Genomic DNA, 25,449 nt, shown 5'->3' with positions numbered 1-25,449 from the left:
CTGAGGAATTCCGTAAGTAATTATAGAAGTATGAATGATTTTCAGATGTAGTTACTAGATTCATTCTTTTGATACTGGATTAAAAAAAGTTATTTTTTTCAAACATAGAAGAATTTAGAAAAGCAAGTCTCCTATACTTTAGAAAACTTAACACTTAAGTCTTTAGTGCCGTATTCACAACTTACAATTATTACAGAAAATAATTTCATAGTCCTGATAATATGAAACAAACATAATGAGAAATGTGTACAGTATATATATGCAAACATCTATTATTAATATTGTAGCATCATTGTTTTAAAAGCTCAATTATTGTGTTTGATTATATAGGGATATTTGGAATGTCATCTTTTTGGTCAGTTAGAAATCTTTTCTGCTTCTAGGGTACATATTTTGTAGTAGTATTCAACATCTAAGCAGGTGAAGCAGAAATGACTTAATGAATCTGGTTTCAGCTGCTAGTTTTGGGCTTTCTCATAGCTGAATAGACTGAATTCCAAAGACTCAAAATCTCTGCTGCCTTTAAAGAACAAAAAGGGAACTTATTTTTATTTGTTGTTTGGAGCAAATGTCTAAACTCTCCTATCACAACAAATATTATAAACATTATAAAGAAAGCCATATTATAAACATTACAAAGAAATCCTGTGTGTGTGTGTGTATTCGTACACACATACACCTGAGGGGAAAAAAGCAATGGCTATGTTTTGCCAGTATACTACAAAATATATAACTTTGCCAGTATATAACAAAGCGACAAAAACATTGCTTTATGGAAAAAGTAGGAAGAAAAGTGACATGAAAATACAATTTCTACTTCTTCTTTATAGAAGATATTTTAAAAGAGAATAAACAAGGTAACCTTTTAGTAACCTATTTTTGTAAACCTGCCTACTTACTGACAAACATGAAATTTATTAGCACTGCAGGTAGTGATGAAATCTTGAAATCTTTAAAGAAGAGAAATACATATCCAAAATAGCCACATTTCCAGTTTGTGTAATGCAAACATAAAAGTAATCTTTGAAAACATTTCTAGTAAATGCACTGCTTTTAAGAATATTGCACTCTACCTCCTTATTGGTGGGGGTTTCTGCTGTACCGCAGACATCTTGATGATGTTGTATACTTGACGATTCAGCACCTTGAGGTGAAGATGGATCAGGAGATGGAGACTACAGGATATACAAGGAAATAAAATTCTGAGCAAGTAACATAAAACATTTTACTATTTTGATCTCAAGATTCAAAATTGGACTTTTTGGATTTTTTTCCCAAAAAAATAAAAATAAATAAATAGTAAACTCTGCAAACTGTAGCATGCGTATGATTATCAATTTAACTGAATTCCACAACACTACCTTCCGATTTATATTTACTCATGAAGAAATAAAACTGAAAGTCACAAATTGAAATACTGAGCTAGAGCAGTACTTCGAATTTAAAGAAAGAAAGTGCTTCAAAGAATTTTGGCAACTCTTAAAGAAACAACATCTTCTCTCCCAGAAATGGGGGGAAAGGAATGCAGGGTGGCCCTATCCAGCTACAGGGCAATCCCTGCAAAAAGCAATGTTTGTTTTAAGCAGTTGCTGACAGATGACAAGTGAAAACTCAAGATACTCTAAAGTACTTGTTCCTCCCAATTCATATGGCTTCCACCTTGATGATATTCCACAAAGTATTGAAAACCTGGATTGTTTTCCAGGTCTGGGGATAGGATGATGTAAAACAGTGGTTCTCAACCTGTGGGTCGGGACCCCATTTGGGGTCGAATGACCATTTCACGGGGGTCGCCAAACCACGCTGTCCGCCATTTTTTTCCCTTTTCCCTAGCTGTCCTACTCCCTCTTATTGGTGGCCACACCCACTTGGGGGTCACCACAACATGGGGAACTGTATTATGGGGTCACGGCATTAGAAAGGTTGAGAACCACTGATGTAAAACTTGGTTATGTATACTCAGAATTGTTGGGAGTCAGGCATTCTTTAAATCTATGTAAATAAGAAAATAACGTTTTCTCTTCAAAACCTGGATTATTTATCAATTTTGGATTCAGTTCTAGCAATGTTTACCCATGATAGTTCTGGAAATCAACAGGCTTGAAAAATTAAGATAAACAACCTACCCCTTTATTCTTGCTTCATTCATCACATAGAGGTCCAAATGATGCCCAATTCATTTTCAGCTATATTTGAAAGTAAGGAGGAAATTCCCATCTTCTTTCTGCTCACCTTCCCTGCTCCTTGATGCAATGCTTTTCCTACATACTGCACTGTTATTATACCAAAAGACTATAGTTGTCTGAATGTAATTCTGTTGCTGATACAAAGTTGCCAAGATCAGATCCATATACGAAATATGGGCAATTTACTCTAAATCATTAGCACTGACACATCGGATCAATAAGCCGTGCCTTTGTTGAAAACTTGGTCCTCTTGCAAGTGCAAGACCTTGTACTACGATTGACGTAATATTTTCACTCGACAAAAAATACCAGCACAAATATTAACTTACTATTTACAATATGCATTTCCTTTTTCATAAGTTATCATATGTAAATTATATCATACATCAGGGCAGAGCAAAATATGTAATCTATATAGTTTATTCATGTCCAATTAACAACTTATTTTTATTGTAATGCAATCTTACTAACAATTTGGAATTATGTTAATAAAATCATTTCAGCGAATGCTACCTGTACCTGCTAATGTGGGGCTAAACCTTAATTTAATCCTGAGTAAACATGCACAGTAGGGCAGCAGCATCTATCACTATTTGTTCTATTTCTATAATTTACCTACCATGTTCCTAAGATACTCAGTGTGGTACATCCAGAAATTCTCCATTTTGATGTTGCTGTTCAACAAGAAAATAATCCACTAGCAGATGGTGGCAAATTGCTTTTTCCAGTGGTATTATACGCTCAAGCCTTGAAAATGAAGCCAGTAATAGGAGATGTTGCTGTGCTACCTATTTAGATTAACCTTCTCTGTTATTTAATAGCTGCAAGAAGGTCATTTTACTGTAGCGAACAATTCTTGCTCCATAAAAGGCTGTCAGTTGTCTATTCTTTTTATTTATTGCTTTGCAGGAGCCTATATGTATAAGAATTTAATCCTTACTAGTGGCTTCCACATAACAACAATACAGTAGCAAATACTATTACTAGCATGTGAAATAGAAAAAGCATTTAGATTATTTAGCTTATTTTAAATGGATTCATTATGTGTCATCAGGTCATTGTCAAAGCAACCATAGAGATAGATTTTCTCTGTGGTTCTTTTAAAAACCAATGATAAATTTTAAATCCTTTCTACTGTGAGCAATGCAGAATTAAATACATACCAGCATAAATGAAATGTTTGTTTTAATCAATAAAATGCTATTACTGTATACTGTACAATATGTAAAGTAAATCTCATTTTGTTTTTAGGTATTTGTGTAATATAACAATGTGCATTTTTGTTAAGACTGCAGGAACAGATAAAATAGGATTTACTACATTCGGCAAACATACTCTTCCTGGACTTCTGTCAGCCATCCCAGGCAGGCTAGACGGGAAACCCAACCAGATATGATAATAATACTTCACTGTAAGGCTATATGAACAGACTCTTGCAAATCTGATGGTACAAATGTCCCACCTACCTCTTTTACAGCTTGAGGAATTAGGGAGGGTCTCTTCTGAGTCTTTTTCTCTGACCCTAGGCAGCATCTTTCCCTCCCCCTGCCTCCCAAGGTCTTTTCCATACACCATTACAACTTCAGACTGCACAAAGTCCATTAACTAAACGGAAGAGCTCCACTTTTTTTGTATCTCAAAGCAGCAGAAATCCAGCCATCGGAAGGAATTTGGGAAGCACTCAATGATCTCATGCATCGAGCAATGGGGTTATTTCAAATGCAGTGGCTTCTTTATTGGGACTTAAGAATTAGGCTGCACCGAAGAGTTGCATCAGCAAAAGAAAGTAATATTGGTGAAATGGGTCTTTTGGAAATCCAACATCAATGGAAATGGTAATTGTTTTGCAAACACTGCTCAGAAAAAAAAATCAAATGCATGATTTCAGTTTCAAATACATGATTTAAACATTAGTCTTTTGTACGCACACAAAAAGAAATGAGTCAAACAGCATGACTGATCTAACCATGATAAAAAAATGAAAGAATGAGAGCTTCTGAATGTGAGATGTACCATTTTAGTGATACTGTATCAAGAATCAGTCTTAGACCAGGAATGAGAAGAAAAACGTGGGGAAAAAATGATATGACAATAGAATAAATGTAGGAAGAGAAACGATGCTATAGGCCAGGGGTGGGCAACCTCGGCTCTTTTATGACTCGTGGACTATGTCAGCTATGCTGACTCAGGAATTCTGGGAGTTGAAGTCCATGGGTCATAAAAGAACCGAGGCTGCCTATCCTGCTATAGGCATTCCCTGCTTAACAATGGTAATTGGGACCAGAATTTCAACACCACATGACTGTGTCGCTTAGCAACAGCAGACCCCACTACTGTTGAAAAGAAGATCATTAAGTGATGGCCTCGCATGACTACAACTTACAAACTTTCTGCTGGCTTCCCCATTGACTTTGCTTGTAGGAAGTCAGCAGGGAAGGTCACAACTGTGACTGTGTGACCACAAGACATTGCAATGTTTGGAAATCCAGACTGATTACCAAGTGCCCAGATCGCAATCACATGACTGGGGGTGAGCTGTCACGGCCAGAATGTTTGAGAACTGGCTGTAAATACCACTTGTGCCATCACAAATTCAAATAATCACTGAATAAGTGCGCTCATTGTAATGTTATTTACCAAAATCTAAGAGTGAGATGGGTGTGTGTGTGTGTGTGTGTGTGTGTGTGTGTGTGTGTATGTAATGTATGATTTGAACATGTTAATACATATATCTGCAAATCCAGTTGGAATACAGGATAACCTATGTGCTCTGCAAAGAATTTATCCCAACTTTGTAGAAAAGTATAACTATGTAATAAAGATTGTAACATATTCTATACTAAACCCCCTGGCCCTGAACAATAAACATCTTCTAGCACACGGGTGTCAAATTCGTGATGTCACGTTACGTGTCATGATGTATCGCAATTTTTTTTCCATTGCCAGCAATTGGGTGGGTGCGGTTTTGGCCGGCAGTTTGACACCCCTGTTCTAGCATATAAAGGTTGAAGAGTGATGTGTGTGTGTGCGCGCGCGCACACACACACACACACACACACACACACCAAGGTTCATGACATGTAACAAAATTATTAAATTCTCTTGTAAACTGGTGCTGCGCTATAATTTTCAAATCAAGGTGTTTGTTTATATCTTTTTTGTATTATTTATTTGTAATAGAAGCTGAACTAAGTTTGCTTGCAAAATAAAAGACACTAAACTAAGAGGAGGGGACAGTTAATAAATTAACAAAGGTCTGACTATTACAGCACTTAAAGCGTGTGCTATTTTGGGATGCAGATGCTCATTGTATAATTTTAGGCATTAGCACTAAATAAAATGCACTCCCATCAGTGTGTTCTGAAGTGCAACTCCAAAACCTTTTTTTTTTTTTAAGCAAAATGTTGAACACTTCCTCACATCCACATTGCTGGTCACAATTCTTTAGCCCCTTGCAGCACCTGAAACCTACTCAATTATTCAGTGCAACCTTCTCTATTCCCTTTATTAATAATAGATTGTCCCTGCTGTAGGAAAAAAAAAACAGAAGCTTTACAAAATAACACTTAGCATCGGATTCAGAACCAAGTTAAAAATAGAATGAGTATTACCTCAACAAAGAGATGAAAACATACATTATCTTTAAAAAAATGTTAAAACTCCAGTTCATTCAAGCCATATTACCCATGTGTATAATTTTCAAAACAGTATGAAAACAAATCTGTGGTGTCTGAAGCTTGCAAACCAAGCAAAGGCTGTCACCAACTGTTCTTCAACATGGCTGAGAGGTATTCACTGTATTGCTCTATTGGTCCCAAAAGAGAGGACACACAAACTCAGTCAGGAATACCTTTATTCGATAAACATATACCTGATAAAATGCAATGTCTTCTGAGGAAACTACTTTAAAATAATATGTATTAAAGCTAATGGTTTCTAAACAGTGGTAATAATAATGGTTACTAAAGGAATCCTACTTCTGATTGGAAAAATTGTGAAGGTCCAAAATGCCATTATCACAGACAATTTGAAATAGATCTATTTCACAAATGTTCTAACCACTTCTTTTTGAAGAATAGAATCTGGAGTTCACAAGTCTGAAATACCCAATCTGTGGTCACCAGGGAGCCCAAGAACCCATTCCTTGAGACCTTCCAATGTTCAAAATTACATTGCTTTTTAACTGAATGACCTACATGCAGTAAAGTAAAGTGCTAATTCTTCAGCACTATATTTATTTTTAAAAATGTAAGGCTTTGGGGTCTTACATATATCCTTAGGGAAGAAAAATACAGGGTGCATTAATTTTGCCTGTGTTTTCCTAAGAAGTTTGCTTCTGTTTGTGTACTTACTATGAGTACACAATTTTTCTTGTTTGTTAATTATATTTTAATATGAGGGCATACAGAATGAGTGTTTTGCCTGACTACATACATACGAGCAACACAGTTTTTCTTCTGTTAAATGGATATTGCATGCTTTGTGGGAGCAAGCAAATATGCAATACAGCATCTAGAGCTGAAACCTCGTTTTTGGCTTGCATGCTGATTTCTTGATGCAAGCTACTGCTCTCTGAGCCTAACTGGTACATCTTTTAAACAATGGTCTAAAACACAAGATGTATCGGCATTGATTTATATTCCAAAATATTTTATGACATTCCGCAAATAATCCTAGCAGATTAATAGACAAATGAATACATTCAACTTACATAAGAAGTGATGCCTAGAGTACCACTGAAGAAATATAAAGAGCAAATCTGACCAAACCTGAGTAAAAGTCCATATATGGGCTTTCACTGTAGCAATAAGGGAGCAAAACATCACTATTTCTGCACCCTTACTGTATAATGCTGATGGCTGCATTGCAACCCTGTTTAGGATGACCCACTCCCTATTGGGGTTCTTGGGCCACAGGATCATCTCAAACATTGTGATGAGAAATATTTATGGATCTGGTAGGCAAAGTCACTTAGATTAGCTTGGAGATGGACTCTGACTGCGCGAGTTCTAATGAAGGAAGAGTCTTGTGATGTTATCTGGATTGAGTTTGATTCTTATGCCCAAGAAAATGAACAAGATGTTCTTGCCTATTAGTCCAGCCCCCTGCTTGTTAGATCCTGGCTTTCCTGGGAGGAAAGAGGACCATGGGATGGGTTCATTTGGGCCTCTTTGAAAGAGAGGGTGATCCCACCAGCCTTGAAAGAGGTAGCAGTAAATCCCTTCCTCAAGAGGTCATCACTGGATAATTGTTGAAGAATTATCTCTGTTGGAAAATTATCAGCCAGTTTCAAACCTTCCCTTCTGATGGAGACTGTGGAAAAGGTAGTCGAATGACCTCTACAAAGGATCTTGGAGGATCTTGTGATGTTATCTGAACCGGTTTCAATCTGACACCAGGCCAAGGTACAATGCAAAGATAGCACTAGTCATGTTGCTGATGACTCTTAGTGGAGTCTTCGCGATGGGAGTGGTGCATCCATCCTAGGGCTCCTTGATATTTCAGCAGCTTTCTATACTTCAACCAGAGTATTCTTCTGCACTGGCTATGGGAATTAGGAGTGGGAGGCACTGTGCCCCAGTAGTTCACCTCCTTCCATAATGGTCAGTTCCAACCAGTATAGACACGGGGGAAGAGATTGCACCTGTGGCCCCTCGTATGTGGGATACACCAGGGCTTGACACTCCCTCCTATCCTGTTTAATATCTACCTGAAACCACTTGATGAGGTTGTCCGCCTGGTAATGGGTGCCTCTCAGAATGCCCATGTTTTACCACTGCTATGCAAATTATATTGGTTGCTAGTTGGCTTCTGATTACAAGTCAAGATCTGATTATTACGTATAAATCTCTGTATGGGATAAGGCCTGATTATACAGAGGCTGCATGTCTCCAACTGTTTTTGCCTGTCCAGTATATTCCAGAAGATGAGCGTCTCCAGGTCCCCTCCATTAAACACTGCCATTTAGGAGTATGCCTTTCTCTGGAACAGCATCCCTCCCCGACATTAGGGAGGCACCCACTCTGTGGTTCCAGAAAGCTTTGTAAATTTCACTTTGATTCCAGATTAGAGGTTGATATTTATTATTTGTTAAATGCCCCTATTTTGTCATTTTTCCTATATATTAAATTGTGGGTCATTGTTGCTGAGTTTGGTTATTTTCTTGCAGACGTTTCAATACCAAACTAGGTAACATCATCAATGAAATGTCTGCAAGAAAACAACCAAGCTCAAAGAGCACCAATGATCCCACAGTCCAGTCCTGAGTTATACTCTCTTCTATCAGTGTATTAAATTATTTTAGTCTGGGCTGTCTGCTTTATTCAATGTTTTTAACTATTTTCAAGTTTTATACACTATCTAGAGTCCACTGGAGTTGGGCAGTCAATAAATAAAAATAAACAAACAAATAAATTCTACCAAAATCTATTATGTGCATCTTTCTGGTATTAAATTTCCATAGAAATTTTTAAAAACTGGCACTTCAGCGCAACAAGCATAAAAATACTACAATAGGGAATTAGGGATGTTGTACTGAAAGCAAGAAAATTTTGCAAGGAATACACATTGTCAAAAGAACTATGGAACAATGTTATGTGGATTATGGCAGGAAAACATCTGCTCTGTGGATGATTTAAAAGGTCACATATTTCAAAAGGGCTAACAACAGCTTAGCGTCATTATTCTGTGTCTGCACAGCAACACACTACTGATGACAAAAACAAATTCATTAGCACAAGTGCTTAGAATTCTTATCAAGAAAGTTCATGTTTATGCAAGCCATCTTAATTTATTTTTTTCTTCCTTTTTCTTTGATATACAACAAAGATCAAAATATAGCCAAGAGGAAGTTCATATTTTAATAATTATAATTTTAAAGCACATTTAAAACAAATAAATACAAAGTAATAATTTAATGAAAATTCTGACATGTTTGCTTTCAAAGGGCAATTCAAAAGTTGGTATACTCACATCTCCCTCTAGTGGTGTTTGATCCTCACCATCCCTGGTTGGGCTGATGTCCTGTCTCATCACCCAGATGGGTTCTTTGGGTTCATCTGGAGTATATGGAGAACGAATAGTCCTTGTTTTCACTTCCTCAATAGCTTCCTTAATGTCTTTAATTGCCAGTGATATGGCATCCCTTTTTTCCTTACTATATCTTTGCACTGATTCGCCTGCATTAACAGGTACTCTGGCGTTCATTGGAACCTGATTGCTACTTTCATGGCGCATATTAGCAGGAATGTTAGTGTCCTCATTTTGTTCTGCTTCTGGCATGTCTTCGGCAGCTTTGTCTAGGCTCTGAGAGCTCATGCTTTGTTTGACTTCAGCTACTATTTGGTCTATATCTTCCTCTTGTTCGTAACTGTCCATACGAGGATACGGGGCAAATTCTGCCTCCTTTTCAGGGCTGTCGGACTCCCCATCGGAGCGCTCATCATAATGGTGGAGTCGTGCACCCAAAGCTTCCTTTCGATAGTTGTCAGCTTCTTCTCTCTCTTGCTCATACAGCCTAAGCCCTTCCCGCACGTCAAGGTCAGGTGTGTCACCTATCTCTTCATACACATGCTCCTGCAGCCCATAATCAGCATAGGGCTCTGCATACTGCTCATCTTCCCCTCGGTGGAAGAGTCTATGAGTGTACACATACCCGGAATACGCTGCATTCATGGCTTCCTCGTGCTCAATGGAATGAAAGTGCAAGTGGTTGGGAAGAGTTCGGTTATGAATGGTTTCGGCATGCTCTGACTCAGCATTTTCAATGTACTCTTCTGCTTCAGGTCGGTACTGCACCCCATAGGCACTCTCGTCCTCATTCTCCAGCACTCTGTCACCTTCATAGCTGTCTCCTGCTATGGCTATGACATCTCCTTCAGCAGTGTCAGTATGATAATGGAAGCCACTTTCAGTGCTGGCTGACCGTGCTAAGGTGCTTTCCTCTTCTTGCCTAGAAGGTCGTTCACGGCTGCCATTGGCACATCTTGGGTAATGAATGGCATACTGTTGCTGTTCTTCTTCTACTTCAGAATGTTCTAGGTCTGCCTCTACAGATTCATTCACTTCTCTACTGCCTAGTTCATCACTGACCTCTCCTTCGGGTGGTCCTTCAAAATGGTTCATGGCAGGTTCTACTAGGTATTTCACCTATTCTACTGACATTTTGTGCGTTGAGGCTGTAAAGAAGTTACAAAAAGAACATCTTATTACATACCAAAAAAAGAGAGAGATTTTAAAACCCATTTCAACAATTATAAAAAAATACGCAATTTGTCGGCATTGCCACTTTTGCAAAAAAAAAAAAAGTCTCATAAGTAAGAATTCTCTACCACTGGAATGGCAAAAATCAGTAGTTACCCAAAGTGTTAACCATAAACAGAAACCACTAACAATAATTTGAGAGAATGAATGAAATAGGAAGAACAGAATAGGCAGATTGATTAGACCAACAGTATGAGAAACATCAAGAAAAGAAATTATTGGAAATAGGAAAGAAAGAGGATACAAAGAGTATAAATAACTACATGGAAAAAAAGAGAATAAAAAATTGTGTGCAGGTGAAATATTTGTTTGTATATGCTTGTAGCTATTTAGATATACCTACCAGAAGCCACATTTCAAAAAAAGAGACAAGGACTAGACAAAAATGAATCAATATTCATTTAATTATTAATTACTGATTGCAATAAATTGCTTGTTAAATAAAGTAACCTATTCATAAAATTACTTAGCCCTGTACTTGGACGTACCAATAATTCTCTTTTACAAAGGTAGGTCATCTTTCTCCACAGAACGTACAAGTGTGAACATATTTCCCTCTCAACAGAAAAGAAAATGAAAAAAAATTCCAGAATGGAGATAAGCAGTGAGAAAGGGAAAGGAAAGGGAGCAGAATAAAATGGATGGAGGTAAAGCATGGGAAAGAGGTAACAAAACAGGAAAGGGAAAGAGAGAAAAGTCATTAAAAAAAGGTTAAAAATCAGTGGGCAAGCAACCCCTGCCAAGTGTTAGCAAAACTTCAAAGACACCATTTTTATCCATATTTTTCAGCCTAACCTTAGCCTGCCTCCATTCCTTTGTTTTTAACAGTATCTTTTATTCTTGCCAGCTGAATGCAAAATGACCCCCTCACCCAATTCAGTCAAGATTGGTGGGGGATCCCAGGAAAAGACAACTGATTTAAGACCTGCAGAGAGGTGTTATGAAAAGTGGCAGAAATGTGTTTTTATACTGCAATGCTCAATGAAACCATCATCAAACCATACACTAAAATAAAATATAAATTGTAGTCATGGTTTACTGCAATGTTTTTTTTAAAAAAGGTATTTCCAAATTACTTTGAAGTTTGTCACGTCAACAAATATCCAAAACACGAAGTCACAAATCTCTGAATTTAACAATGAGTGGCATAAATAACACATTACTCTTTTCACTAATCCCACTGATTGCAGTACTACTGGGGAGACAATTTCATTACTACTCATTACTGGAATTGCTTGCACACATTATTTTAAGGCTTCATTGCTAAATCAAGAGGTGGTAATTAGCTATAACTCTCTCTAAGCAGTGGCCAGGACAACTGAAGATAAGTAAATTAAATTAAACAAAGGGAACCCATCCCCACACCCTTCTCCCCCTTCCCCTCACACTTTCAACTTTCATAGAGAGATTCTAGGTGGAGTCAGCTTTCTAGATGGATTCAAAATGGAGACAAAGAGACTTGAAGGAAGGAGCCTGATAAGCTCATATCCACCTTTCAGCTTTTGGGAACTTCACACCTTTAAAGAAATGGAATGGTCCTTGGGGCACACATCACACAGATCTTGTCAACAGAGGGGTTTAAAGCCATCCCAGAGGCAAGCTACTCATTCCAATGGAGGAACAAATCAATCAAGCAGGAATGTTAATCCTACCAGGATTATAACAGACAAAGACTTAGTAGAAAAAAGCATGTTCAAGACGCAGTTGAATATAATTCCTATCTGCATTGCCCACAGCTAAGTGAGTCTTGTGAAGAGTTGAAACTATTAACCTGATGTCCTCTGAGGATATAAGAAGTTTTTCATTAAGTAGAGTTCCAACTGTACCTTCCAATCAAGCTATGTATGAAAGAGGTATAACATTTTAATCATGGTCTGACATTCTTTAACTGTTAATTCACGGATGGTAGCAGGCTTAAAGATGAAATCAAATCTTTTAGTAAAACAAATGGTAAGGGAAGGCCAACAAAATAAAATACTCTAATGGGTGAAGGAGGCATGAGTTCTTCTTCCATCATCAGTAATTTTATTCTGATCCTATAAACATGTAGACTAAAGGAATATTGTGTGAAAAAGCAATGACAAGGACTGGCGGATTTTGGGTTGTACCAAACAGAGGCTAGATTTTCTTTTCAGCCATTCTTACCTGAAAGAGTAATTCCAACAATTAAGGGTAAACATGGCAGGGGGAAAATAAAAAAAAGTCAAGATAAAAAGATTGTGTAACTAAAATCCTGCTCCTGCTACATATGGGTTGGGACTTTGATCTTGCTCACACACTGCACTGCTGGATCTTAAAAAGCCAAGCAACTTTTTTTTTTTCCTACTGGGCTTTGGATGTTGTGGCTTGGAATTTATTTTCAGATAAAAAACAGTCTAGGTGGGATTAAATGTTTACCCAAGTAACAACTGGGAAACAGTAACTGAAGGGAAGAGGAGGAGAGAAAGTTTAATCTTAATATTCATATTAAGAAAAGTTAATCTCAATTTTTTCACTCTTTTGATCAGGATTGTTAGTGGCAGGGGCAGGAGTTGGGAGTTAAAACCTTTTTATAATTGCCAGCAACCTTTATCAAGATGAACTTTTGTTATTAAGGAAGCTATCTCAAAACCTAGCCAACAGGCAATAAGATGTATAGATGAATCAAATATTATTCATAGCCTAAGGCAGTGCTTCCCAAATCGGGATAAATCACTCCAAATTGGATAAAAGTAATTTTTTCTTCGGGTAATGACACATGACCCTTTTATCCAATCACAAGAGGGACATTTAAATAAAGATGTTTTAAGTGGCAAGAAGAACTTTCTGATAAATGGTTCCGGGTAATGAAAGAAAAAATTGAGGAAGCAGTGCCTAAAGCAGGGGTCCCCAGCCCTTGGTCCGTGGACCAGCACCGGTCTGCACAAACAAGCAAAGCCCCATCCACGAGATGTAGGCAGCAAACAAAACCACACACCCTCCAGTCCGTGGAAAAACCTCTCTCCACGGAACCGGTCCCTGGTGCCCAAAAGGTTGGAGACCTCTGGTCTAAAGTAAGTAAGCACTAGGGAGCAGCAACTGTCACACTTACTAGAGTTCATGTTTTCAAACATTGTTACTATGGCTATCTATTACTATTACCCCCACCACTACTACTACTACTACTACTACTACTACTACTACTACTACTAATCCGGAACCTCAAGATACTACACTTGAAGTCTGTCTTTATAAATATCCTTTGGGTAGATTAGAGTGGGAAATTGCCCAAAGGGCATCAAATTTGCATTGCAGTTGATCAGGCATTTTGCATGCAAAAGACTGGCTCCAGTGGTCAAGGTTCAATTTGTTATTCAAACAGTGGCTTACTTTATGCAGTGACTATACGATACTTTACATACAGATTGCCAGATTGTATTTTTTTTATTAGGGAGAGGGTTTTTATATTTTTAAAGTCTTTTTTTTATTTTAACACACACACACACACACAGAGAGAGAGAGAGAGAGAGAGAGAGAGAGATTTTCCTATATTGCCTGCACAGCATTACACAAGAAAAGCACATAATCAGAAGATTTATATTTATTTACTATTTATTAAACATATTTGCATGCCACTGCAATAAAAAATGACTTTTGGTAGCTCACATAAAAGATACAATACACTATATTGTAAAGCAAAATACATATAAAAATTAAAAATACATAACACAATAAAAATACAATAATGCAACAAGTCAGGGGAAGGGCACCCCAAAAGTTCAAATCTTTAGAATCTTGCAGAAAACCAACAAATACGGAATCCAGCCTGATCGCCACCGGAAAGCTCTTTGACAAAATTGGTGCTGCAATATAAAGTCCCCTGAAGCTCCTCCAAGTGTGGATCTTGCAATAGTTTCTCCCTGCTAGATTCAATTTGGCAGGCTGAGGTTGGCCTGTGCTAAGCCATGAAAGGCTTTATAGATTAAAAAAACCCAGAACCAGACTGAACCCAGAAACCAACTGACAACCAACGCAATGCAGGGGCAACTGCATTTGGAACTAAGTGGACTTTCCAAATATTCTCAAACCCAAACAGAGAACATTACAGTAGCCTAGACGGGTAATGCTAAGGGCATGAGTAACTTGCCAGCAACAGAAGCATCAACTGAAGTTGGGCACAAGCTCCTTTGGCAATGGTTTCTACCTATTCATCTAGAGCAGGGGTGTCAAACTCAATTTCATTGAGGATCGCATCAACATTGTGGTTGCCACTGGGGGCCGGGTGGGTGTGGCCAGGGTGACTGCGGCCTACTGGGTGGGTGTGGATGGAGTGGGTGTGGCCTACTGGGAGGGCATGGCCAGATCTACATCATTCCCATCAAGGGTGCCTGTGGGGGCCTGGGCAGGAGTGCGACAGATCTGAGGGTCTCTGGCAGAAAGGGGTGGGACCAGGGCAGAGCCTATCAAGCCGGATATGTGAAGTAGGCAAGGGCCATTTGCTGGCCACTTCCAAGCAATGGTGCATTTCTTCATTCCTCATGAAGGGCGACACCTCCCCAGCATGCACCCAGGGGGGTGGGGCTGACACAGCAGGGTCTGGTTCCTCGCTGTTTCCAGACGGCCTTTTGGAGCTAGGACTAAATGTGTTTCAGCATAGATGGCCACCACAAAATTGTACATTGGCTCCCGGCCGGCCTGGGCCAGGGCCAAGGCAGTGGGGGCCATTCCCTCACTGTTTCCAGGATGGCTTCGCGGGCCACATGAAACCACTTGGCGGGCTGCATCCACTCCCCGGGCCTTGTGTTTGACATGTCTGATCTAGAGGGAGTCAGGAATCAGGACGAACGCCAATTATCCATTCCTTATTTTATGGGAACCAGAAAGCAGATTTGCCAAGGCAGAAGATGTTTAGATAAAACTAAAGATGTAGTATGATTGTTTGCAGGAGCGTTCCTCCATACACAGGTTTGGACTCATTCTTAACTTGGCTGATTACAATGAGATATGAACATGCCATTGTAGCCAGAATGCAAGTGATTCTCATTCTATAGGAATAAAAAGTACAGTAGTGTTTATTTTCAAAATGGGGCAAAAAGGACTTATTTCAAAGAGGAAGTCATGTTACCTTTATTATTTCCTTTTCCTGTACTTGTGAGGAACCTGAGCATACAATGTTCAAGATACAATGCTATCTTGTAATTTGGTGGCAAGTATGGGCCTTTATGAACATTTCTCACTGAACAGGTTTCAGGTTTGAAATAGTTAATTCAATCTATCATGCCACATCAGATTTACCTTGAAGTCACCTTCCAATTTAATTCAAGCAGTGAATGGTTTTCTGTTGGTTGAATTAACTGATCAGAGACAGCTGAGTACACAGTCTGCTTGTTTCCTAAATACAATTAAAACCTTAACGAAGAATGGCACTCTGGATTTAGATCTCAAAACAGAAAGAACCATGAATTTCTAAATAGGCCATGACCAAATTGGGACAAGAGTTCCTCTAAAGAGATATGCTCATTTTCCCCATTTCAAATATGTATATTGATTATAACCAGAGGGATGGAAGAGCAAGTCAATGAAAATGGAAGGTTTTTATTAGATGCTAGCCAAATTAGCAGCATAATGGACAATTAAAGGTAGCAGCTGGGTGGGGGGAGAGAGTAAAAGCAAAATACACTTAAAATGTTTGTTTCTATTCTCTCTAGTCAAGAAAATGAATGTATTAGAATGTCTTTGAAAAAAAATACCAAGAATTTACAAACATATTTATTTCATGAGCAAGAGAAGGAAGGAAGAGAAAGCCAATTTTTGTATTACCCCAGCATGTGGAAGTTGTATTTGTTGTTTCTTTCCATTTACTGCAACACAAAAGTATTCTATAAAATCTACTACCTACAACTTGTTGATCCCAATTTAGACAAATCAGCCTCCTCATCTCTCCTTAAAAACAGTAGTAAAGGAAGCTTTCAAAAAAAGGGAGGGGCTGATTTTCTGTATTATCTTTATAATCTTGACCACTGCTGCTAAAAGAAAACCAATTAATTGCTGAATATTACAGGAAAGAAATTCAAGAATGAAATTAATATGAAAAATGACCAAATTACTCCCTATAGAAAAATAAGGTTGACAAATTTTAGCTTTCCTGAAAGGACAACTGAATTATAATTATTTATGAGCAACATAATATACACAACAATTATATCCCCCAAATCTATTAGCAGAGGCTAGAGGTGGGGAAAATAGCTCTGAAGCTCAAGCAGTCTTCTGGTACTGGCTTGATTAAATTGTTCTAATGGGAGGCATTAGAAGGCATTAAGCTAGAAACTGGGAGGCTGTAAATTCTAATCCAGCTGTTTGAACGACTTTGGACCAGTCCCCATCCCTCTCAGCCTTAGGAAGGAGACAATGTCAAATCACTTCCAAATTTGTCCAGGTAGTCATTAGGACCCTTTTAGGGATAAAAGCAGCTAGGTATGAACTATGCCAGGGGTGTCAAACTCAATTTCATTGAGGGCTGCATCAGCATTGCTGTTGTCCTCGGGGGGGGGGGGCGGGTAGGTATGGCCTACTGAGTTGGCATGGCTGGAGTGGGTGTGGTCTACTGGGCGGGCATGGCCAGCTCTTCATAGTTCGCATCAAGGGTGCCTGTGGGGGCCTGGGCAGGAGTGGGACAGATCTGAGGGTCTCTGGCAGAAAGCGAGGGCCATTTGCTGGCCACTTCCAGGCGATGGTGCATTTCTTCATTCCTCACAATGGGTGACATCTCCCCAGCGTGCGCCCAGGGGCCAGTCCCTTGCTGTTTCCAGATGGCCTTGTGGAACTAAGACTGAATGCGTTTCAGCATAGATGGCCACCACAAAATTGTACATTGGCTCCCAGGCGCCCTGGGCCGGGGCCAAGGCAGCAGGGGCCATTTCCTCACTGTTTCCAGAATGGCTTCGCAGGCCACATGAAACCACATTGCGGGCTGCATCCAGCCCCCGGGCCTTGTGTTTGACATGTTTGAGCTCTGCTATAAAAAGCAGTGTAACTGTTTCTTTTCTGACAGATAATTTTTATTTTTTTTCTAGGTTGTAAATTTAAGTCTAGCGTTGAACGCTTTGAATCTCTATTCTTAAAGTGCATTTCACTGACAAGAAGAACCATTCTTGACTCTTTTTCAAAGCTGAATCTGCTACAAGAGGCTTCAGGTCCAGCCTCTAAACAATACCAACCTGAACTGACTTGCTAAAGTTCCTAAGTTCCTCTCCATTATTTAAAGACAGCGGAAAATGAAAGGAAAGCTCCCAGCATGTGGGTAATTGGTTCAATTCACTCTATATATAGTATATATAAATGTCTTTGAAAATTTATTGCATTCAATTTAAAGAAATTATTTAATAGGATTTCATAAAATTTAGTCAGGAAGATATGGTAAGCCGAGACAATGGGTGACTGGTGGCATTTTAAAATATAGCTTTCTTTTCTAACTGAAAAATAATTCTTATTTTTTTCCGGGCTGTAAATTTAAATCCAGTGCTGAACATTTTGAATCTTTATTCTTCAGGTGCATTTCGCTGACAAGAAGAGCCATTCTTTGCCCTTCTTCAAAGCTGAATCCATGCAAAGGTGCTGCTTTCTCCTACAAATAACTCATGATATCCCAAGGACAACTTCAGAAACTGCTCTGTAATCAGAACTGTTGGACAATAGGATTGGGGGAGGGTGAAACAAGATTGCTTATATTTATATTTTAAATTATCCAATTAAATTAACACATACACTTCTATTTCAAAACTGTTTAAAATCCACAAAAGAGTCATTGAAGAGGGCTTTATGGAAACTGCCCTAGAAAACCTTATAATTTAACATAAAAATTTAATGCTAACACTTGAAGCATATAATGAAAAGGGGCGTTGTCTTACCTGAACGCCTTTTCTCAGCAGGATGATGTAGAGTCCAAATGGATGGGTTCTATGACGGCCTTCCTGCCTGGCAGACTGGGTAAAAACTTCGGCCACACCCCTTCCTTTGGGCGTGACCCCAGTTTTGACTTAGGCGAGAAACTTTGTTGGAATTAACCTTGCAGCTCTTTATTATATCTTTATTATAACCCTGCCTAGACCTATCCTCTGGGTGGGCTTGGACTCTACATCATCCTGCTGAGAAAAGGCGTTCAGGTAAGACAACGCCCCTTCTCCAGCAGGATGGCTGTAGAGTCCAAATGGATGGGACATACCAAAGCCCTCATGTCCCCCTGGGAGGGAATGTCTAGGCTACCGAACTCTGAGCAGATACGACTTGTTGAAGAACTCTTCTGCCAAAAGCCGCGTCTGCTGCTGCTAGGGAGTCTAAACGGTAATGTCGAATAAAAACCGAAGGTGAGGACCAGGTTGCGGCCCTGCAAATCTCTTCCACCGGAGCTTGCGTTAGCCACGCCGCAGATGTAGCTGCGCTCCGAGTTGAGTGAGCAGTCACCTGAGTGGGTGCTGGCAAATCCTGTGAGACGTAGGCCTGCGCTATGCAGGCTCTGATCCACCTGCCTATGGTGGAAGGAGATACCTTCTTTCCCATAGTTGCTGGTTGAAAGGACACAAATAATGCTTCAGTCTTTCGGAAAGCCGAGGTGCGTTTCACGTAGAAACACAGCGCTCTCCGCACGTCCAGCTTGTGCCATCTGTGTTCTAGTCTATGTTTGGGTCTTGGACAGAAATCAGGAAGCGAAAGTTCCTGAGATCTGTGAAAGATGCTATTTACCTTCGGAATGAAGGTCGGGTCTGGTCTAAGAACGACCCTGTCTTTGAAAAAGGTACACAGATCCTTCCTTACTGACAGTGCTGCTAGTTCTGAGATTCTTCTTGCTGAAGTAATTGCCACAAGGAAAGCTACCTTCAGTGATAGGTGATGGAGTGAGCATGTTTCAAGAGGTTCGAAGGGTGCTGATGTCAAGGCTAGAAGGACCTTAGGCAGGTTCCAGGACGGGTACCTGTGTATGACTGGGGGCTTTGTGTTAGATGCCCCTTTTAAAAAGGCATTAATAGCTGGATGCTGTGCTAGGGAAGTTAAGTTGTCGCAGGAGAGTACAGTTGAGAGGGCCGATATCTGTCTGCGGATAGTATTGACTGACAGGCCCTTATTAAGACCCTCCAGTAGGTAATCTAGGATATTGGGAATAGATACTGCGGTCGGGTCTAGGTGAAGCGAAGCGCACCACCTACAAAATCCCTTCCACGTAGCGTCATAAATCCTATTAGTGGACGCTCTTCGTGATGCCTGTATGATCGATATCACCCCTGCAGAATAAGATTGTTTAGTTAAGCTTTGCCGCTCAAATGCCAAGCGGCTAGTTGTAGCCACTGGGGATCTGGGTGTACAAGCTTGCCCTGACTGAGTTTTACCTTGTCCGGGGGGATCCTCCACGGAGGTGATATCGAAAGGTCCACGAGGTCGGCAAACCACGGGCGCCGTGGCCAGTGAGGGGCAATGCAGACCATTTCTGCGCCCTCCAGGATCATCTTGCGTATGGTTGCCGGTATTAATGGCAGTGGTGGGAAGGCGTACAGGAGTTGCGCCGGCCACCGGCACCTGAGAGCATCCGTTCCCTCCGATCCCGGGGACGGGAATCTGGAGAAGAACCTGGGGAGCTGTGTGTTCTTGTGGTTGGCAAATAGATCTAGGTGCGGTTGTCCGAACCTCCGGGAGATCTCCTCGAAGAGAGCCGGGTCCAGACGCCATTCCGACTGGTCCACCTTGGCTCTGCTCAGGGAGTCTGCCTGGGTGTTTGTCTCCCCTGAGATGTGTTCCGCTCTGATGGAACTCACATTGGCTTCTGCCCACCGAGACAGAGCCAATGCTTCCTTCATTAGTTCCACTGATTTCGTTCCTCCCTCCTTGTTTACATGCGCCTTGGCTGCTACATTGTCTGTAAGCACGAGGACGTGCCTCCTCGTTACTAGGTGTGAGAAATGACGGAGGGCCAGGTGTATGGCCCGGAGCTCTAGCCAGTTGATGCTGTGTGACAGGTCCTTCTGACCCCACTGGCCCTGTGCTATCTGGGTCCCCAGATGGGCTCCCCATCCGAACAGGCTCGCATCTGTCGTGAGCGTGACCCTGTTCGGTTCCCTGAATATGCTCCCCTTGAGTGTCATGGGGGATAGCCACCATTTTAGTGATTTCATCACCTGTGCTGGTACCGGCACTCTCCTGCTGGAGGTGCTGAGGTTCCTCCTCTGGTAGGGTAGGAGGAACCACTGCAACTCCCTCGAGTGGAGCCTTGCCCATGGGATGATGCCCATGCAAGATATCATCTTCCCCAGGAGCTTCGAGAGTTGTAGCAAGGGCACTCTCCTGATCTTTTGAATTTGGTGGATTAGCTTGGATATGCTGATCAGTCGCTCCTGGGAAAGGAATACCCTGCACTGTGACGTGTCTATCACCGCGCCCAGGTGTTGCAGTCTCCTTGAGGGAATGAGGTGGCTCTTGTTTAGATTGACCGAGAATCCGTGCCCCTGTAGGGTTCGGATCGTGGTCTTGAGATCTGCCCTTGCTTGTTCCTGAGATCTGGACTGAATCAAGATGTCGTCCAGATAAAACTGTACGCGAACCGGCATCAGCCTGAGATGGGCTGCTATTACAGCTAGGATTTTGGTAAATACCCTTGGTGCTGAAGATAGTCCGAAGGGTAAGGCCCTGTATTGGTAATGCCGGCCCGCGTAGGTAAATCTGAGGAATTTCCGGTAGCTGGGATGGATGGGAATGTGTAGGTACGCCTCTGTGAGATCTATTGAGGATAATAGATCGTCTTCCCTGACGCTGGCTAGGATGGACTTCAATGAGTGCATCTTGAACTTCCTGTACTTTATGAAATGATTCAGGCCCTTCAGGTCCAATATTGCTCTCCACCCTCCTGATGTCTTTGGAATAACGAAGAGGATGGAATAAAATCCTCTTCCCTCCTCTTCCTTTGGTACCCTCTCTATGGCTTGAATTGACAGGAGGTGAGCTATGGCCGAAGTTATCAGCCTCGTCTTGTGTACCTTTCTGGAGATGGGGCATCTGATGAACCGGCTTGGTGGGGGAGAACAAAAGTCTAAGGTCAGGCCATGCCTGATCGTTTCCAAGACCCAGGCGTCGGTGGTGGTCTGCTCCCAGACCTCGATGAAGTTTCCTAACCGACCCCCGATGGGAGTGTCCTGTTTGGCGTCACTTGGTACGCTTAAAGGATCTGCCTCCCGCTCCCCTATATGGGCGTCTGGACTGGAACTGGCCTCTGGCTCCCGGGCTTTGGCGATCCTGGGTTCGATCCTGTCTCGGATAGAAGGATCGTGAGCCTCTGGGCCAGTCCCAGGATTGCCCTGATCGAAAGGGCTGTCTCCATTCCCAGGGGCTTCCTGGGCGGGAGCCCTGTCTCCGGAAGTCCTGACTGCCTCTCCTGTCTAACTTCTTTGATGGATGCACTAGGATTTTTTTCTTGTCTCTGCCTTCGCTGACGTGTGGGTCCAGAATGGAACCAAACAGGGCTTCTCCACTGTATTTGGACGTCGAAAGACGCCATTTGGACCTCAGGTCTGTCTTCCAATTTTTGAGCCACAGTAGCCTTCGCGAGGCCACTGTGGCCGCAATGGACCTTGCCGCATACTTTGTTGCGTACAGTGAAGCGTCAGACACGAATTGAGAGGCCGCGAGGAGCTTGGCCAATGTTTGGTGTACTCTGACCTGGTCTGGAGGCACCGTGCCTTGCAGTTCCCTCAGCCACATGATACTGGCCCTCGCGAAGAATGATGATGAAGTGGCTGCTCTGGCCGCCCAGGCTGCAGCCATATGGGAACGCCGGAGGGAGTGTTCAAATTTCTTCTCCTCAGGTCTCAAGACCTCCGCCATGTCTCCTGGAATCGCGGAGGTAGAAAATAATGAGATCAAGGGGTTATCTACAGTGGGAACCTCTAACATGTTAGAGAAGGAGGGAGATAGGTTGAAAAGCTTTCTTTCCGCGCTGTTAGGTGCCGGTGGGCTCGCAAGTGAGGACCATTGTTCCTCCAGCGTGGTCATAAAGACCTCCGCACATGGGATGTACTTATCCTGTGGAACCTTTTTGGCAAATAGAGGATTGGCCTCCTTGCTTGTTGAGGGCTTCTCATCCTGTACTGATGTTAGGTTGACTGTGGAAACTGCCTTTATCAGGAGTGATTTTAGGAGCGCTGGGTTAAAGAGGCCAGAGCTTGTCGCCTGCTCAGGTGCGGTCTCCTCGTCCTCCGAGAGGGGCATGTCTGACATGTCCAGGTCTACTGAGTCACCCTCTCCCAATTGAGAGGAAGTTTCAGAGATGCTGGTAGGGGGCGGCCTAGCCCGTCCCTTACGGGGTGTGTGAAAGGCCACTTGCCCCTTAGAAGCCATGAACTGGGAGAATGCATCCTGCATGAATGCATGAAATTGTGCCGACCATATGTTCTCCTGCGCCTTGTCGTTGGGGTGAGGCGCTGGAGTGTGGTCGGGTGAAGAAGCTGGTGAGGAGGGATTGGAGGAATCTAACTGTTCAGTTTCCCCAGGAGGAGACCAAGTCTTGAGCACTTCCTCGGCAGTAGGTTCTGTGCTGGGTGCCACCCCTGGGACAGGGGAAACCAAATTTGTCCCATTGACATTGGTTCTCTGTGCTCTGCTAATTTGCCTTTCTAAAGCCAAATGTCTCCTCAAAGCCTCTCGCTCAGCCGTTTTGGACTGTCCCTTCTGAGAAAGGTGCTTTGTTTTAGCTTTCTTCTTCCCCCCCACCTCTGATTCAGAAGATCTGCGTTTTTGTTGTTGCTGTGGGGGGGACAATTGAGGGACCTGTGTGACTGAATACGAGACATTGTCTGCCATTGTGCCAGACACCCCGAGTAGGCAATGCCTGGAAAGGGGGAATGAGATACGCAGATCAGATGCAGATGCTTGGGGCTGTGCCCTCTTCTGCCTATACAAACAATGGCCGGACAGACAGGAATCTTTGGACAGAAGATCCTGCAAGGCAGTGACTAAAGGTCACTATAGGAACAGTTAGGAAAAGAAAAAATATTCCTCCTCACCTCCTCACCTAGTCCAGACAAAAGTACAGTTTATATCTCTCTCTCTTCTAATCTTTTATTCCTCTTCCTTCCTCTTGCCCAAGTGTCTTAATGTAAAGGAAAAAAGCGGCGGCTAAACTGCTTGTTTAAAATGGCGAATGGGAGGAAGCCCCGCCTCCCAATAGTAGCCGGATGAGCCACGAGGCTCCAACAATGGCGGGTCTTTAATAGCCAGCAATAGGGTAATTAACCGGCTTGAATGGCTCTTTTGTCCTTAAGGGGGCTGTGCCTCTCCGCTGGGGGAGAAAAAACGGCGCTGAGGCTCTGCCGGTCGGTTTGGGCGCGCTGCGCTTCTCGCGCCGCTCAGCTGATCAGCGCTCTGTTTTCCCGCGCCGCTCAGCTGTTTGGCGCTGAACGGCGCCTCAGCTCCTCCGCCGGACCGAGTGGCCTCCGTGCCACTCAGCTGCCCGGCGGGTGGTCCGGGAAATGTCCCCGCGCCAAACAGCTGTTTGGCGGGATCCGCGGAAGATCCACTGACCGGCCCGAGCCCCCCTGGCTAACCGCCCTGGCGATCCTCTCACCACTCCGACGATCCTGGCTGGGAGGCGTCGGTGTTCTATTCCTCTGCCCGGGATCCCTGCCTGCTGCAAAAAGGGGAGGAAAAAAAAAAAAAAACTGGAAGAGGATATTCTTTTCTTTGTGAAAACTCTTCTTTCCTAAGAGCTGCTTCTCGCACTTCTACCAGGCTTCGAGACTGAGTCAAAACTGGGGTCACGCCCAAAGGAAGGGGTGTGGCCGAAGTTTTTACCCAGTCTGCCAGGCAGGAAGGCCGTCATAGAACCCATCCATTTGGACTCTACAGCCATCCTGCTGGAGAATATATAACTTGCAGCTAACACAAAAGAATAGCTTTTTCTGCCTTGATTCACAGCTATAAAAAAGCCATGGCCAATGACTATATGGGAATATGCCAGAAGGCTAAGACATTACTCCACGGATGTCAAACTCGCCATGTCACGTGACGCGTTGCGATGTATCGCAACTTTTTTTGCATTGCTGGAGCTGGGTGGGACGCAGCCTCCGCATGATGCAACCGGCCCATGGGCCGGCAGTTTGACACTCCTGCACTACTCTATCTATCCAGGAAAAAGTTATTAAAAATAAGAATTGCTCATCTTTAGAGTTTAAAGAAAGGCTGCATCTGTTTTTTTTTTTTTTATGCTGAAAGCTACTTAGTCTTCAAATGGTATATTGGATGCAACATGGTAAAAACTGGTCAGGACTAAAACAAGAATTAAATCCAATTAAATAAAGCTTGTATAGTTGTAGTTTTTACAACTTGTATAGTTACATTTCCCATGTGTTTTATAGTCTTCCCTTTCCAATTCAGAGAGGCACTAGTTCAAGTTGTGTGCCCTGGTTTAAGCTCATAAGGTACAAAAAAGGAGAATCAAGTTACCACTGTAATAGGCAGATCAGGGATGAACATCCACACAGGATAAAGAGAAATAATCAGTATGTATATTTGCTTTGAATGAAACAATGAAATAACAAATTATTTTTATGATTTTCTGATCAATACTCTCCAGACGTTTTGATATTGTAACTTCTAAAATTTCCATCTAACACGATCTTTGGGAATCTGGGAAACCTGACTAAAAACACCATTATGTAGTTATTACTGTTACATTATTCTAATAAGCAAACCAAACAATATTACACTACGTATCTAGGAACAGGATGCACAGCAGTATGTCCAATTAACACTAATTTATCAGGCAAAGTGTTATATGCCAATTGGGGAAGTTTGTTAACTTTCACTCCCTCTGCTGGCTGTACACTGCAGCAAGAGCATGTGTTACGTGTATGTATCCCTGGATGGCTATGTTCAACCATTGTAGCTATGCTGAACTACAAATTCCCTTCAAGTTTTACAACTAATATCCTCTTAGTTAAGTGCAGAAGAAAAAGATGGATTTTTGTAGTCATCCTACTAAGGATTTAGGATTGAAATTCAACACAAT

General features: G+C 41.9%; 1 protein-coding gene across 7 annotated transcripts in view; it reads right to left on the bottom strand.

The window, feature by feature from the left end:
* Positions 1-25,449, bottom strand: part of APBA1 (amyloid beta precursor protein binding family A member 1) — a 92,313-nt gene that overhangs the window by 30,815 nt on the left and 36,049 nt on the right. For all 7 annotated transcript variants that reach the window (XM_039357379.1, XM_039357383.1, XM_039357384.1 and 4 more), the window contains exons 2-3: positions 9,159-10,363; positions 1,074-1,175 (exon numbers count right to left, since the gene is read on the bottom strand). In XM_039357379.1, the coding sequence (XP_039213313.1) occupies positions 1,074-1,175; positions 9,159-10,310 (1,254 nt within the window). In that variant the 5' untranslated portion in view covers positions 10,311-10,363. The remainder of the gene's footprint in view (positions 1-1,073; positions 1,176-9,158; positions 10,364-25,449) is intronic.

Source organism: Crotalus tigris, unplaced genomic scaffold (assembly GCF_016545835.1).
Source record: "Crotalus tigris isolate CLP2741 ecotype Arizona unplaced genomic scaffold, ASM1654583v1 scf7180000018916.1150873, whole genome shotgun sequence".
NCBI classification, from domain to species: Eukaryota; Metazoa; Chordata; class Lepidosauria; order Squamata; family Viperidae; genus Crotalus; species Crotalus tigris.
Note: the sequence above shows the minus strand (reverse complement) of the source record. Positions and strands in the feature narration are given on the sequence as shown.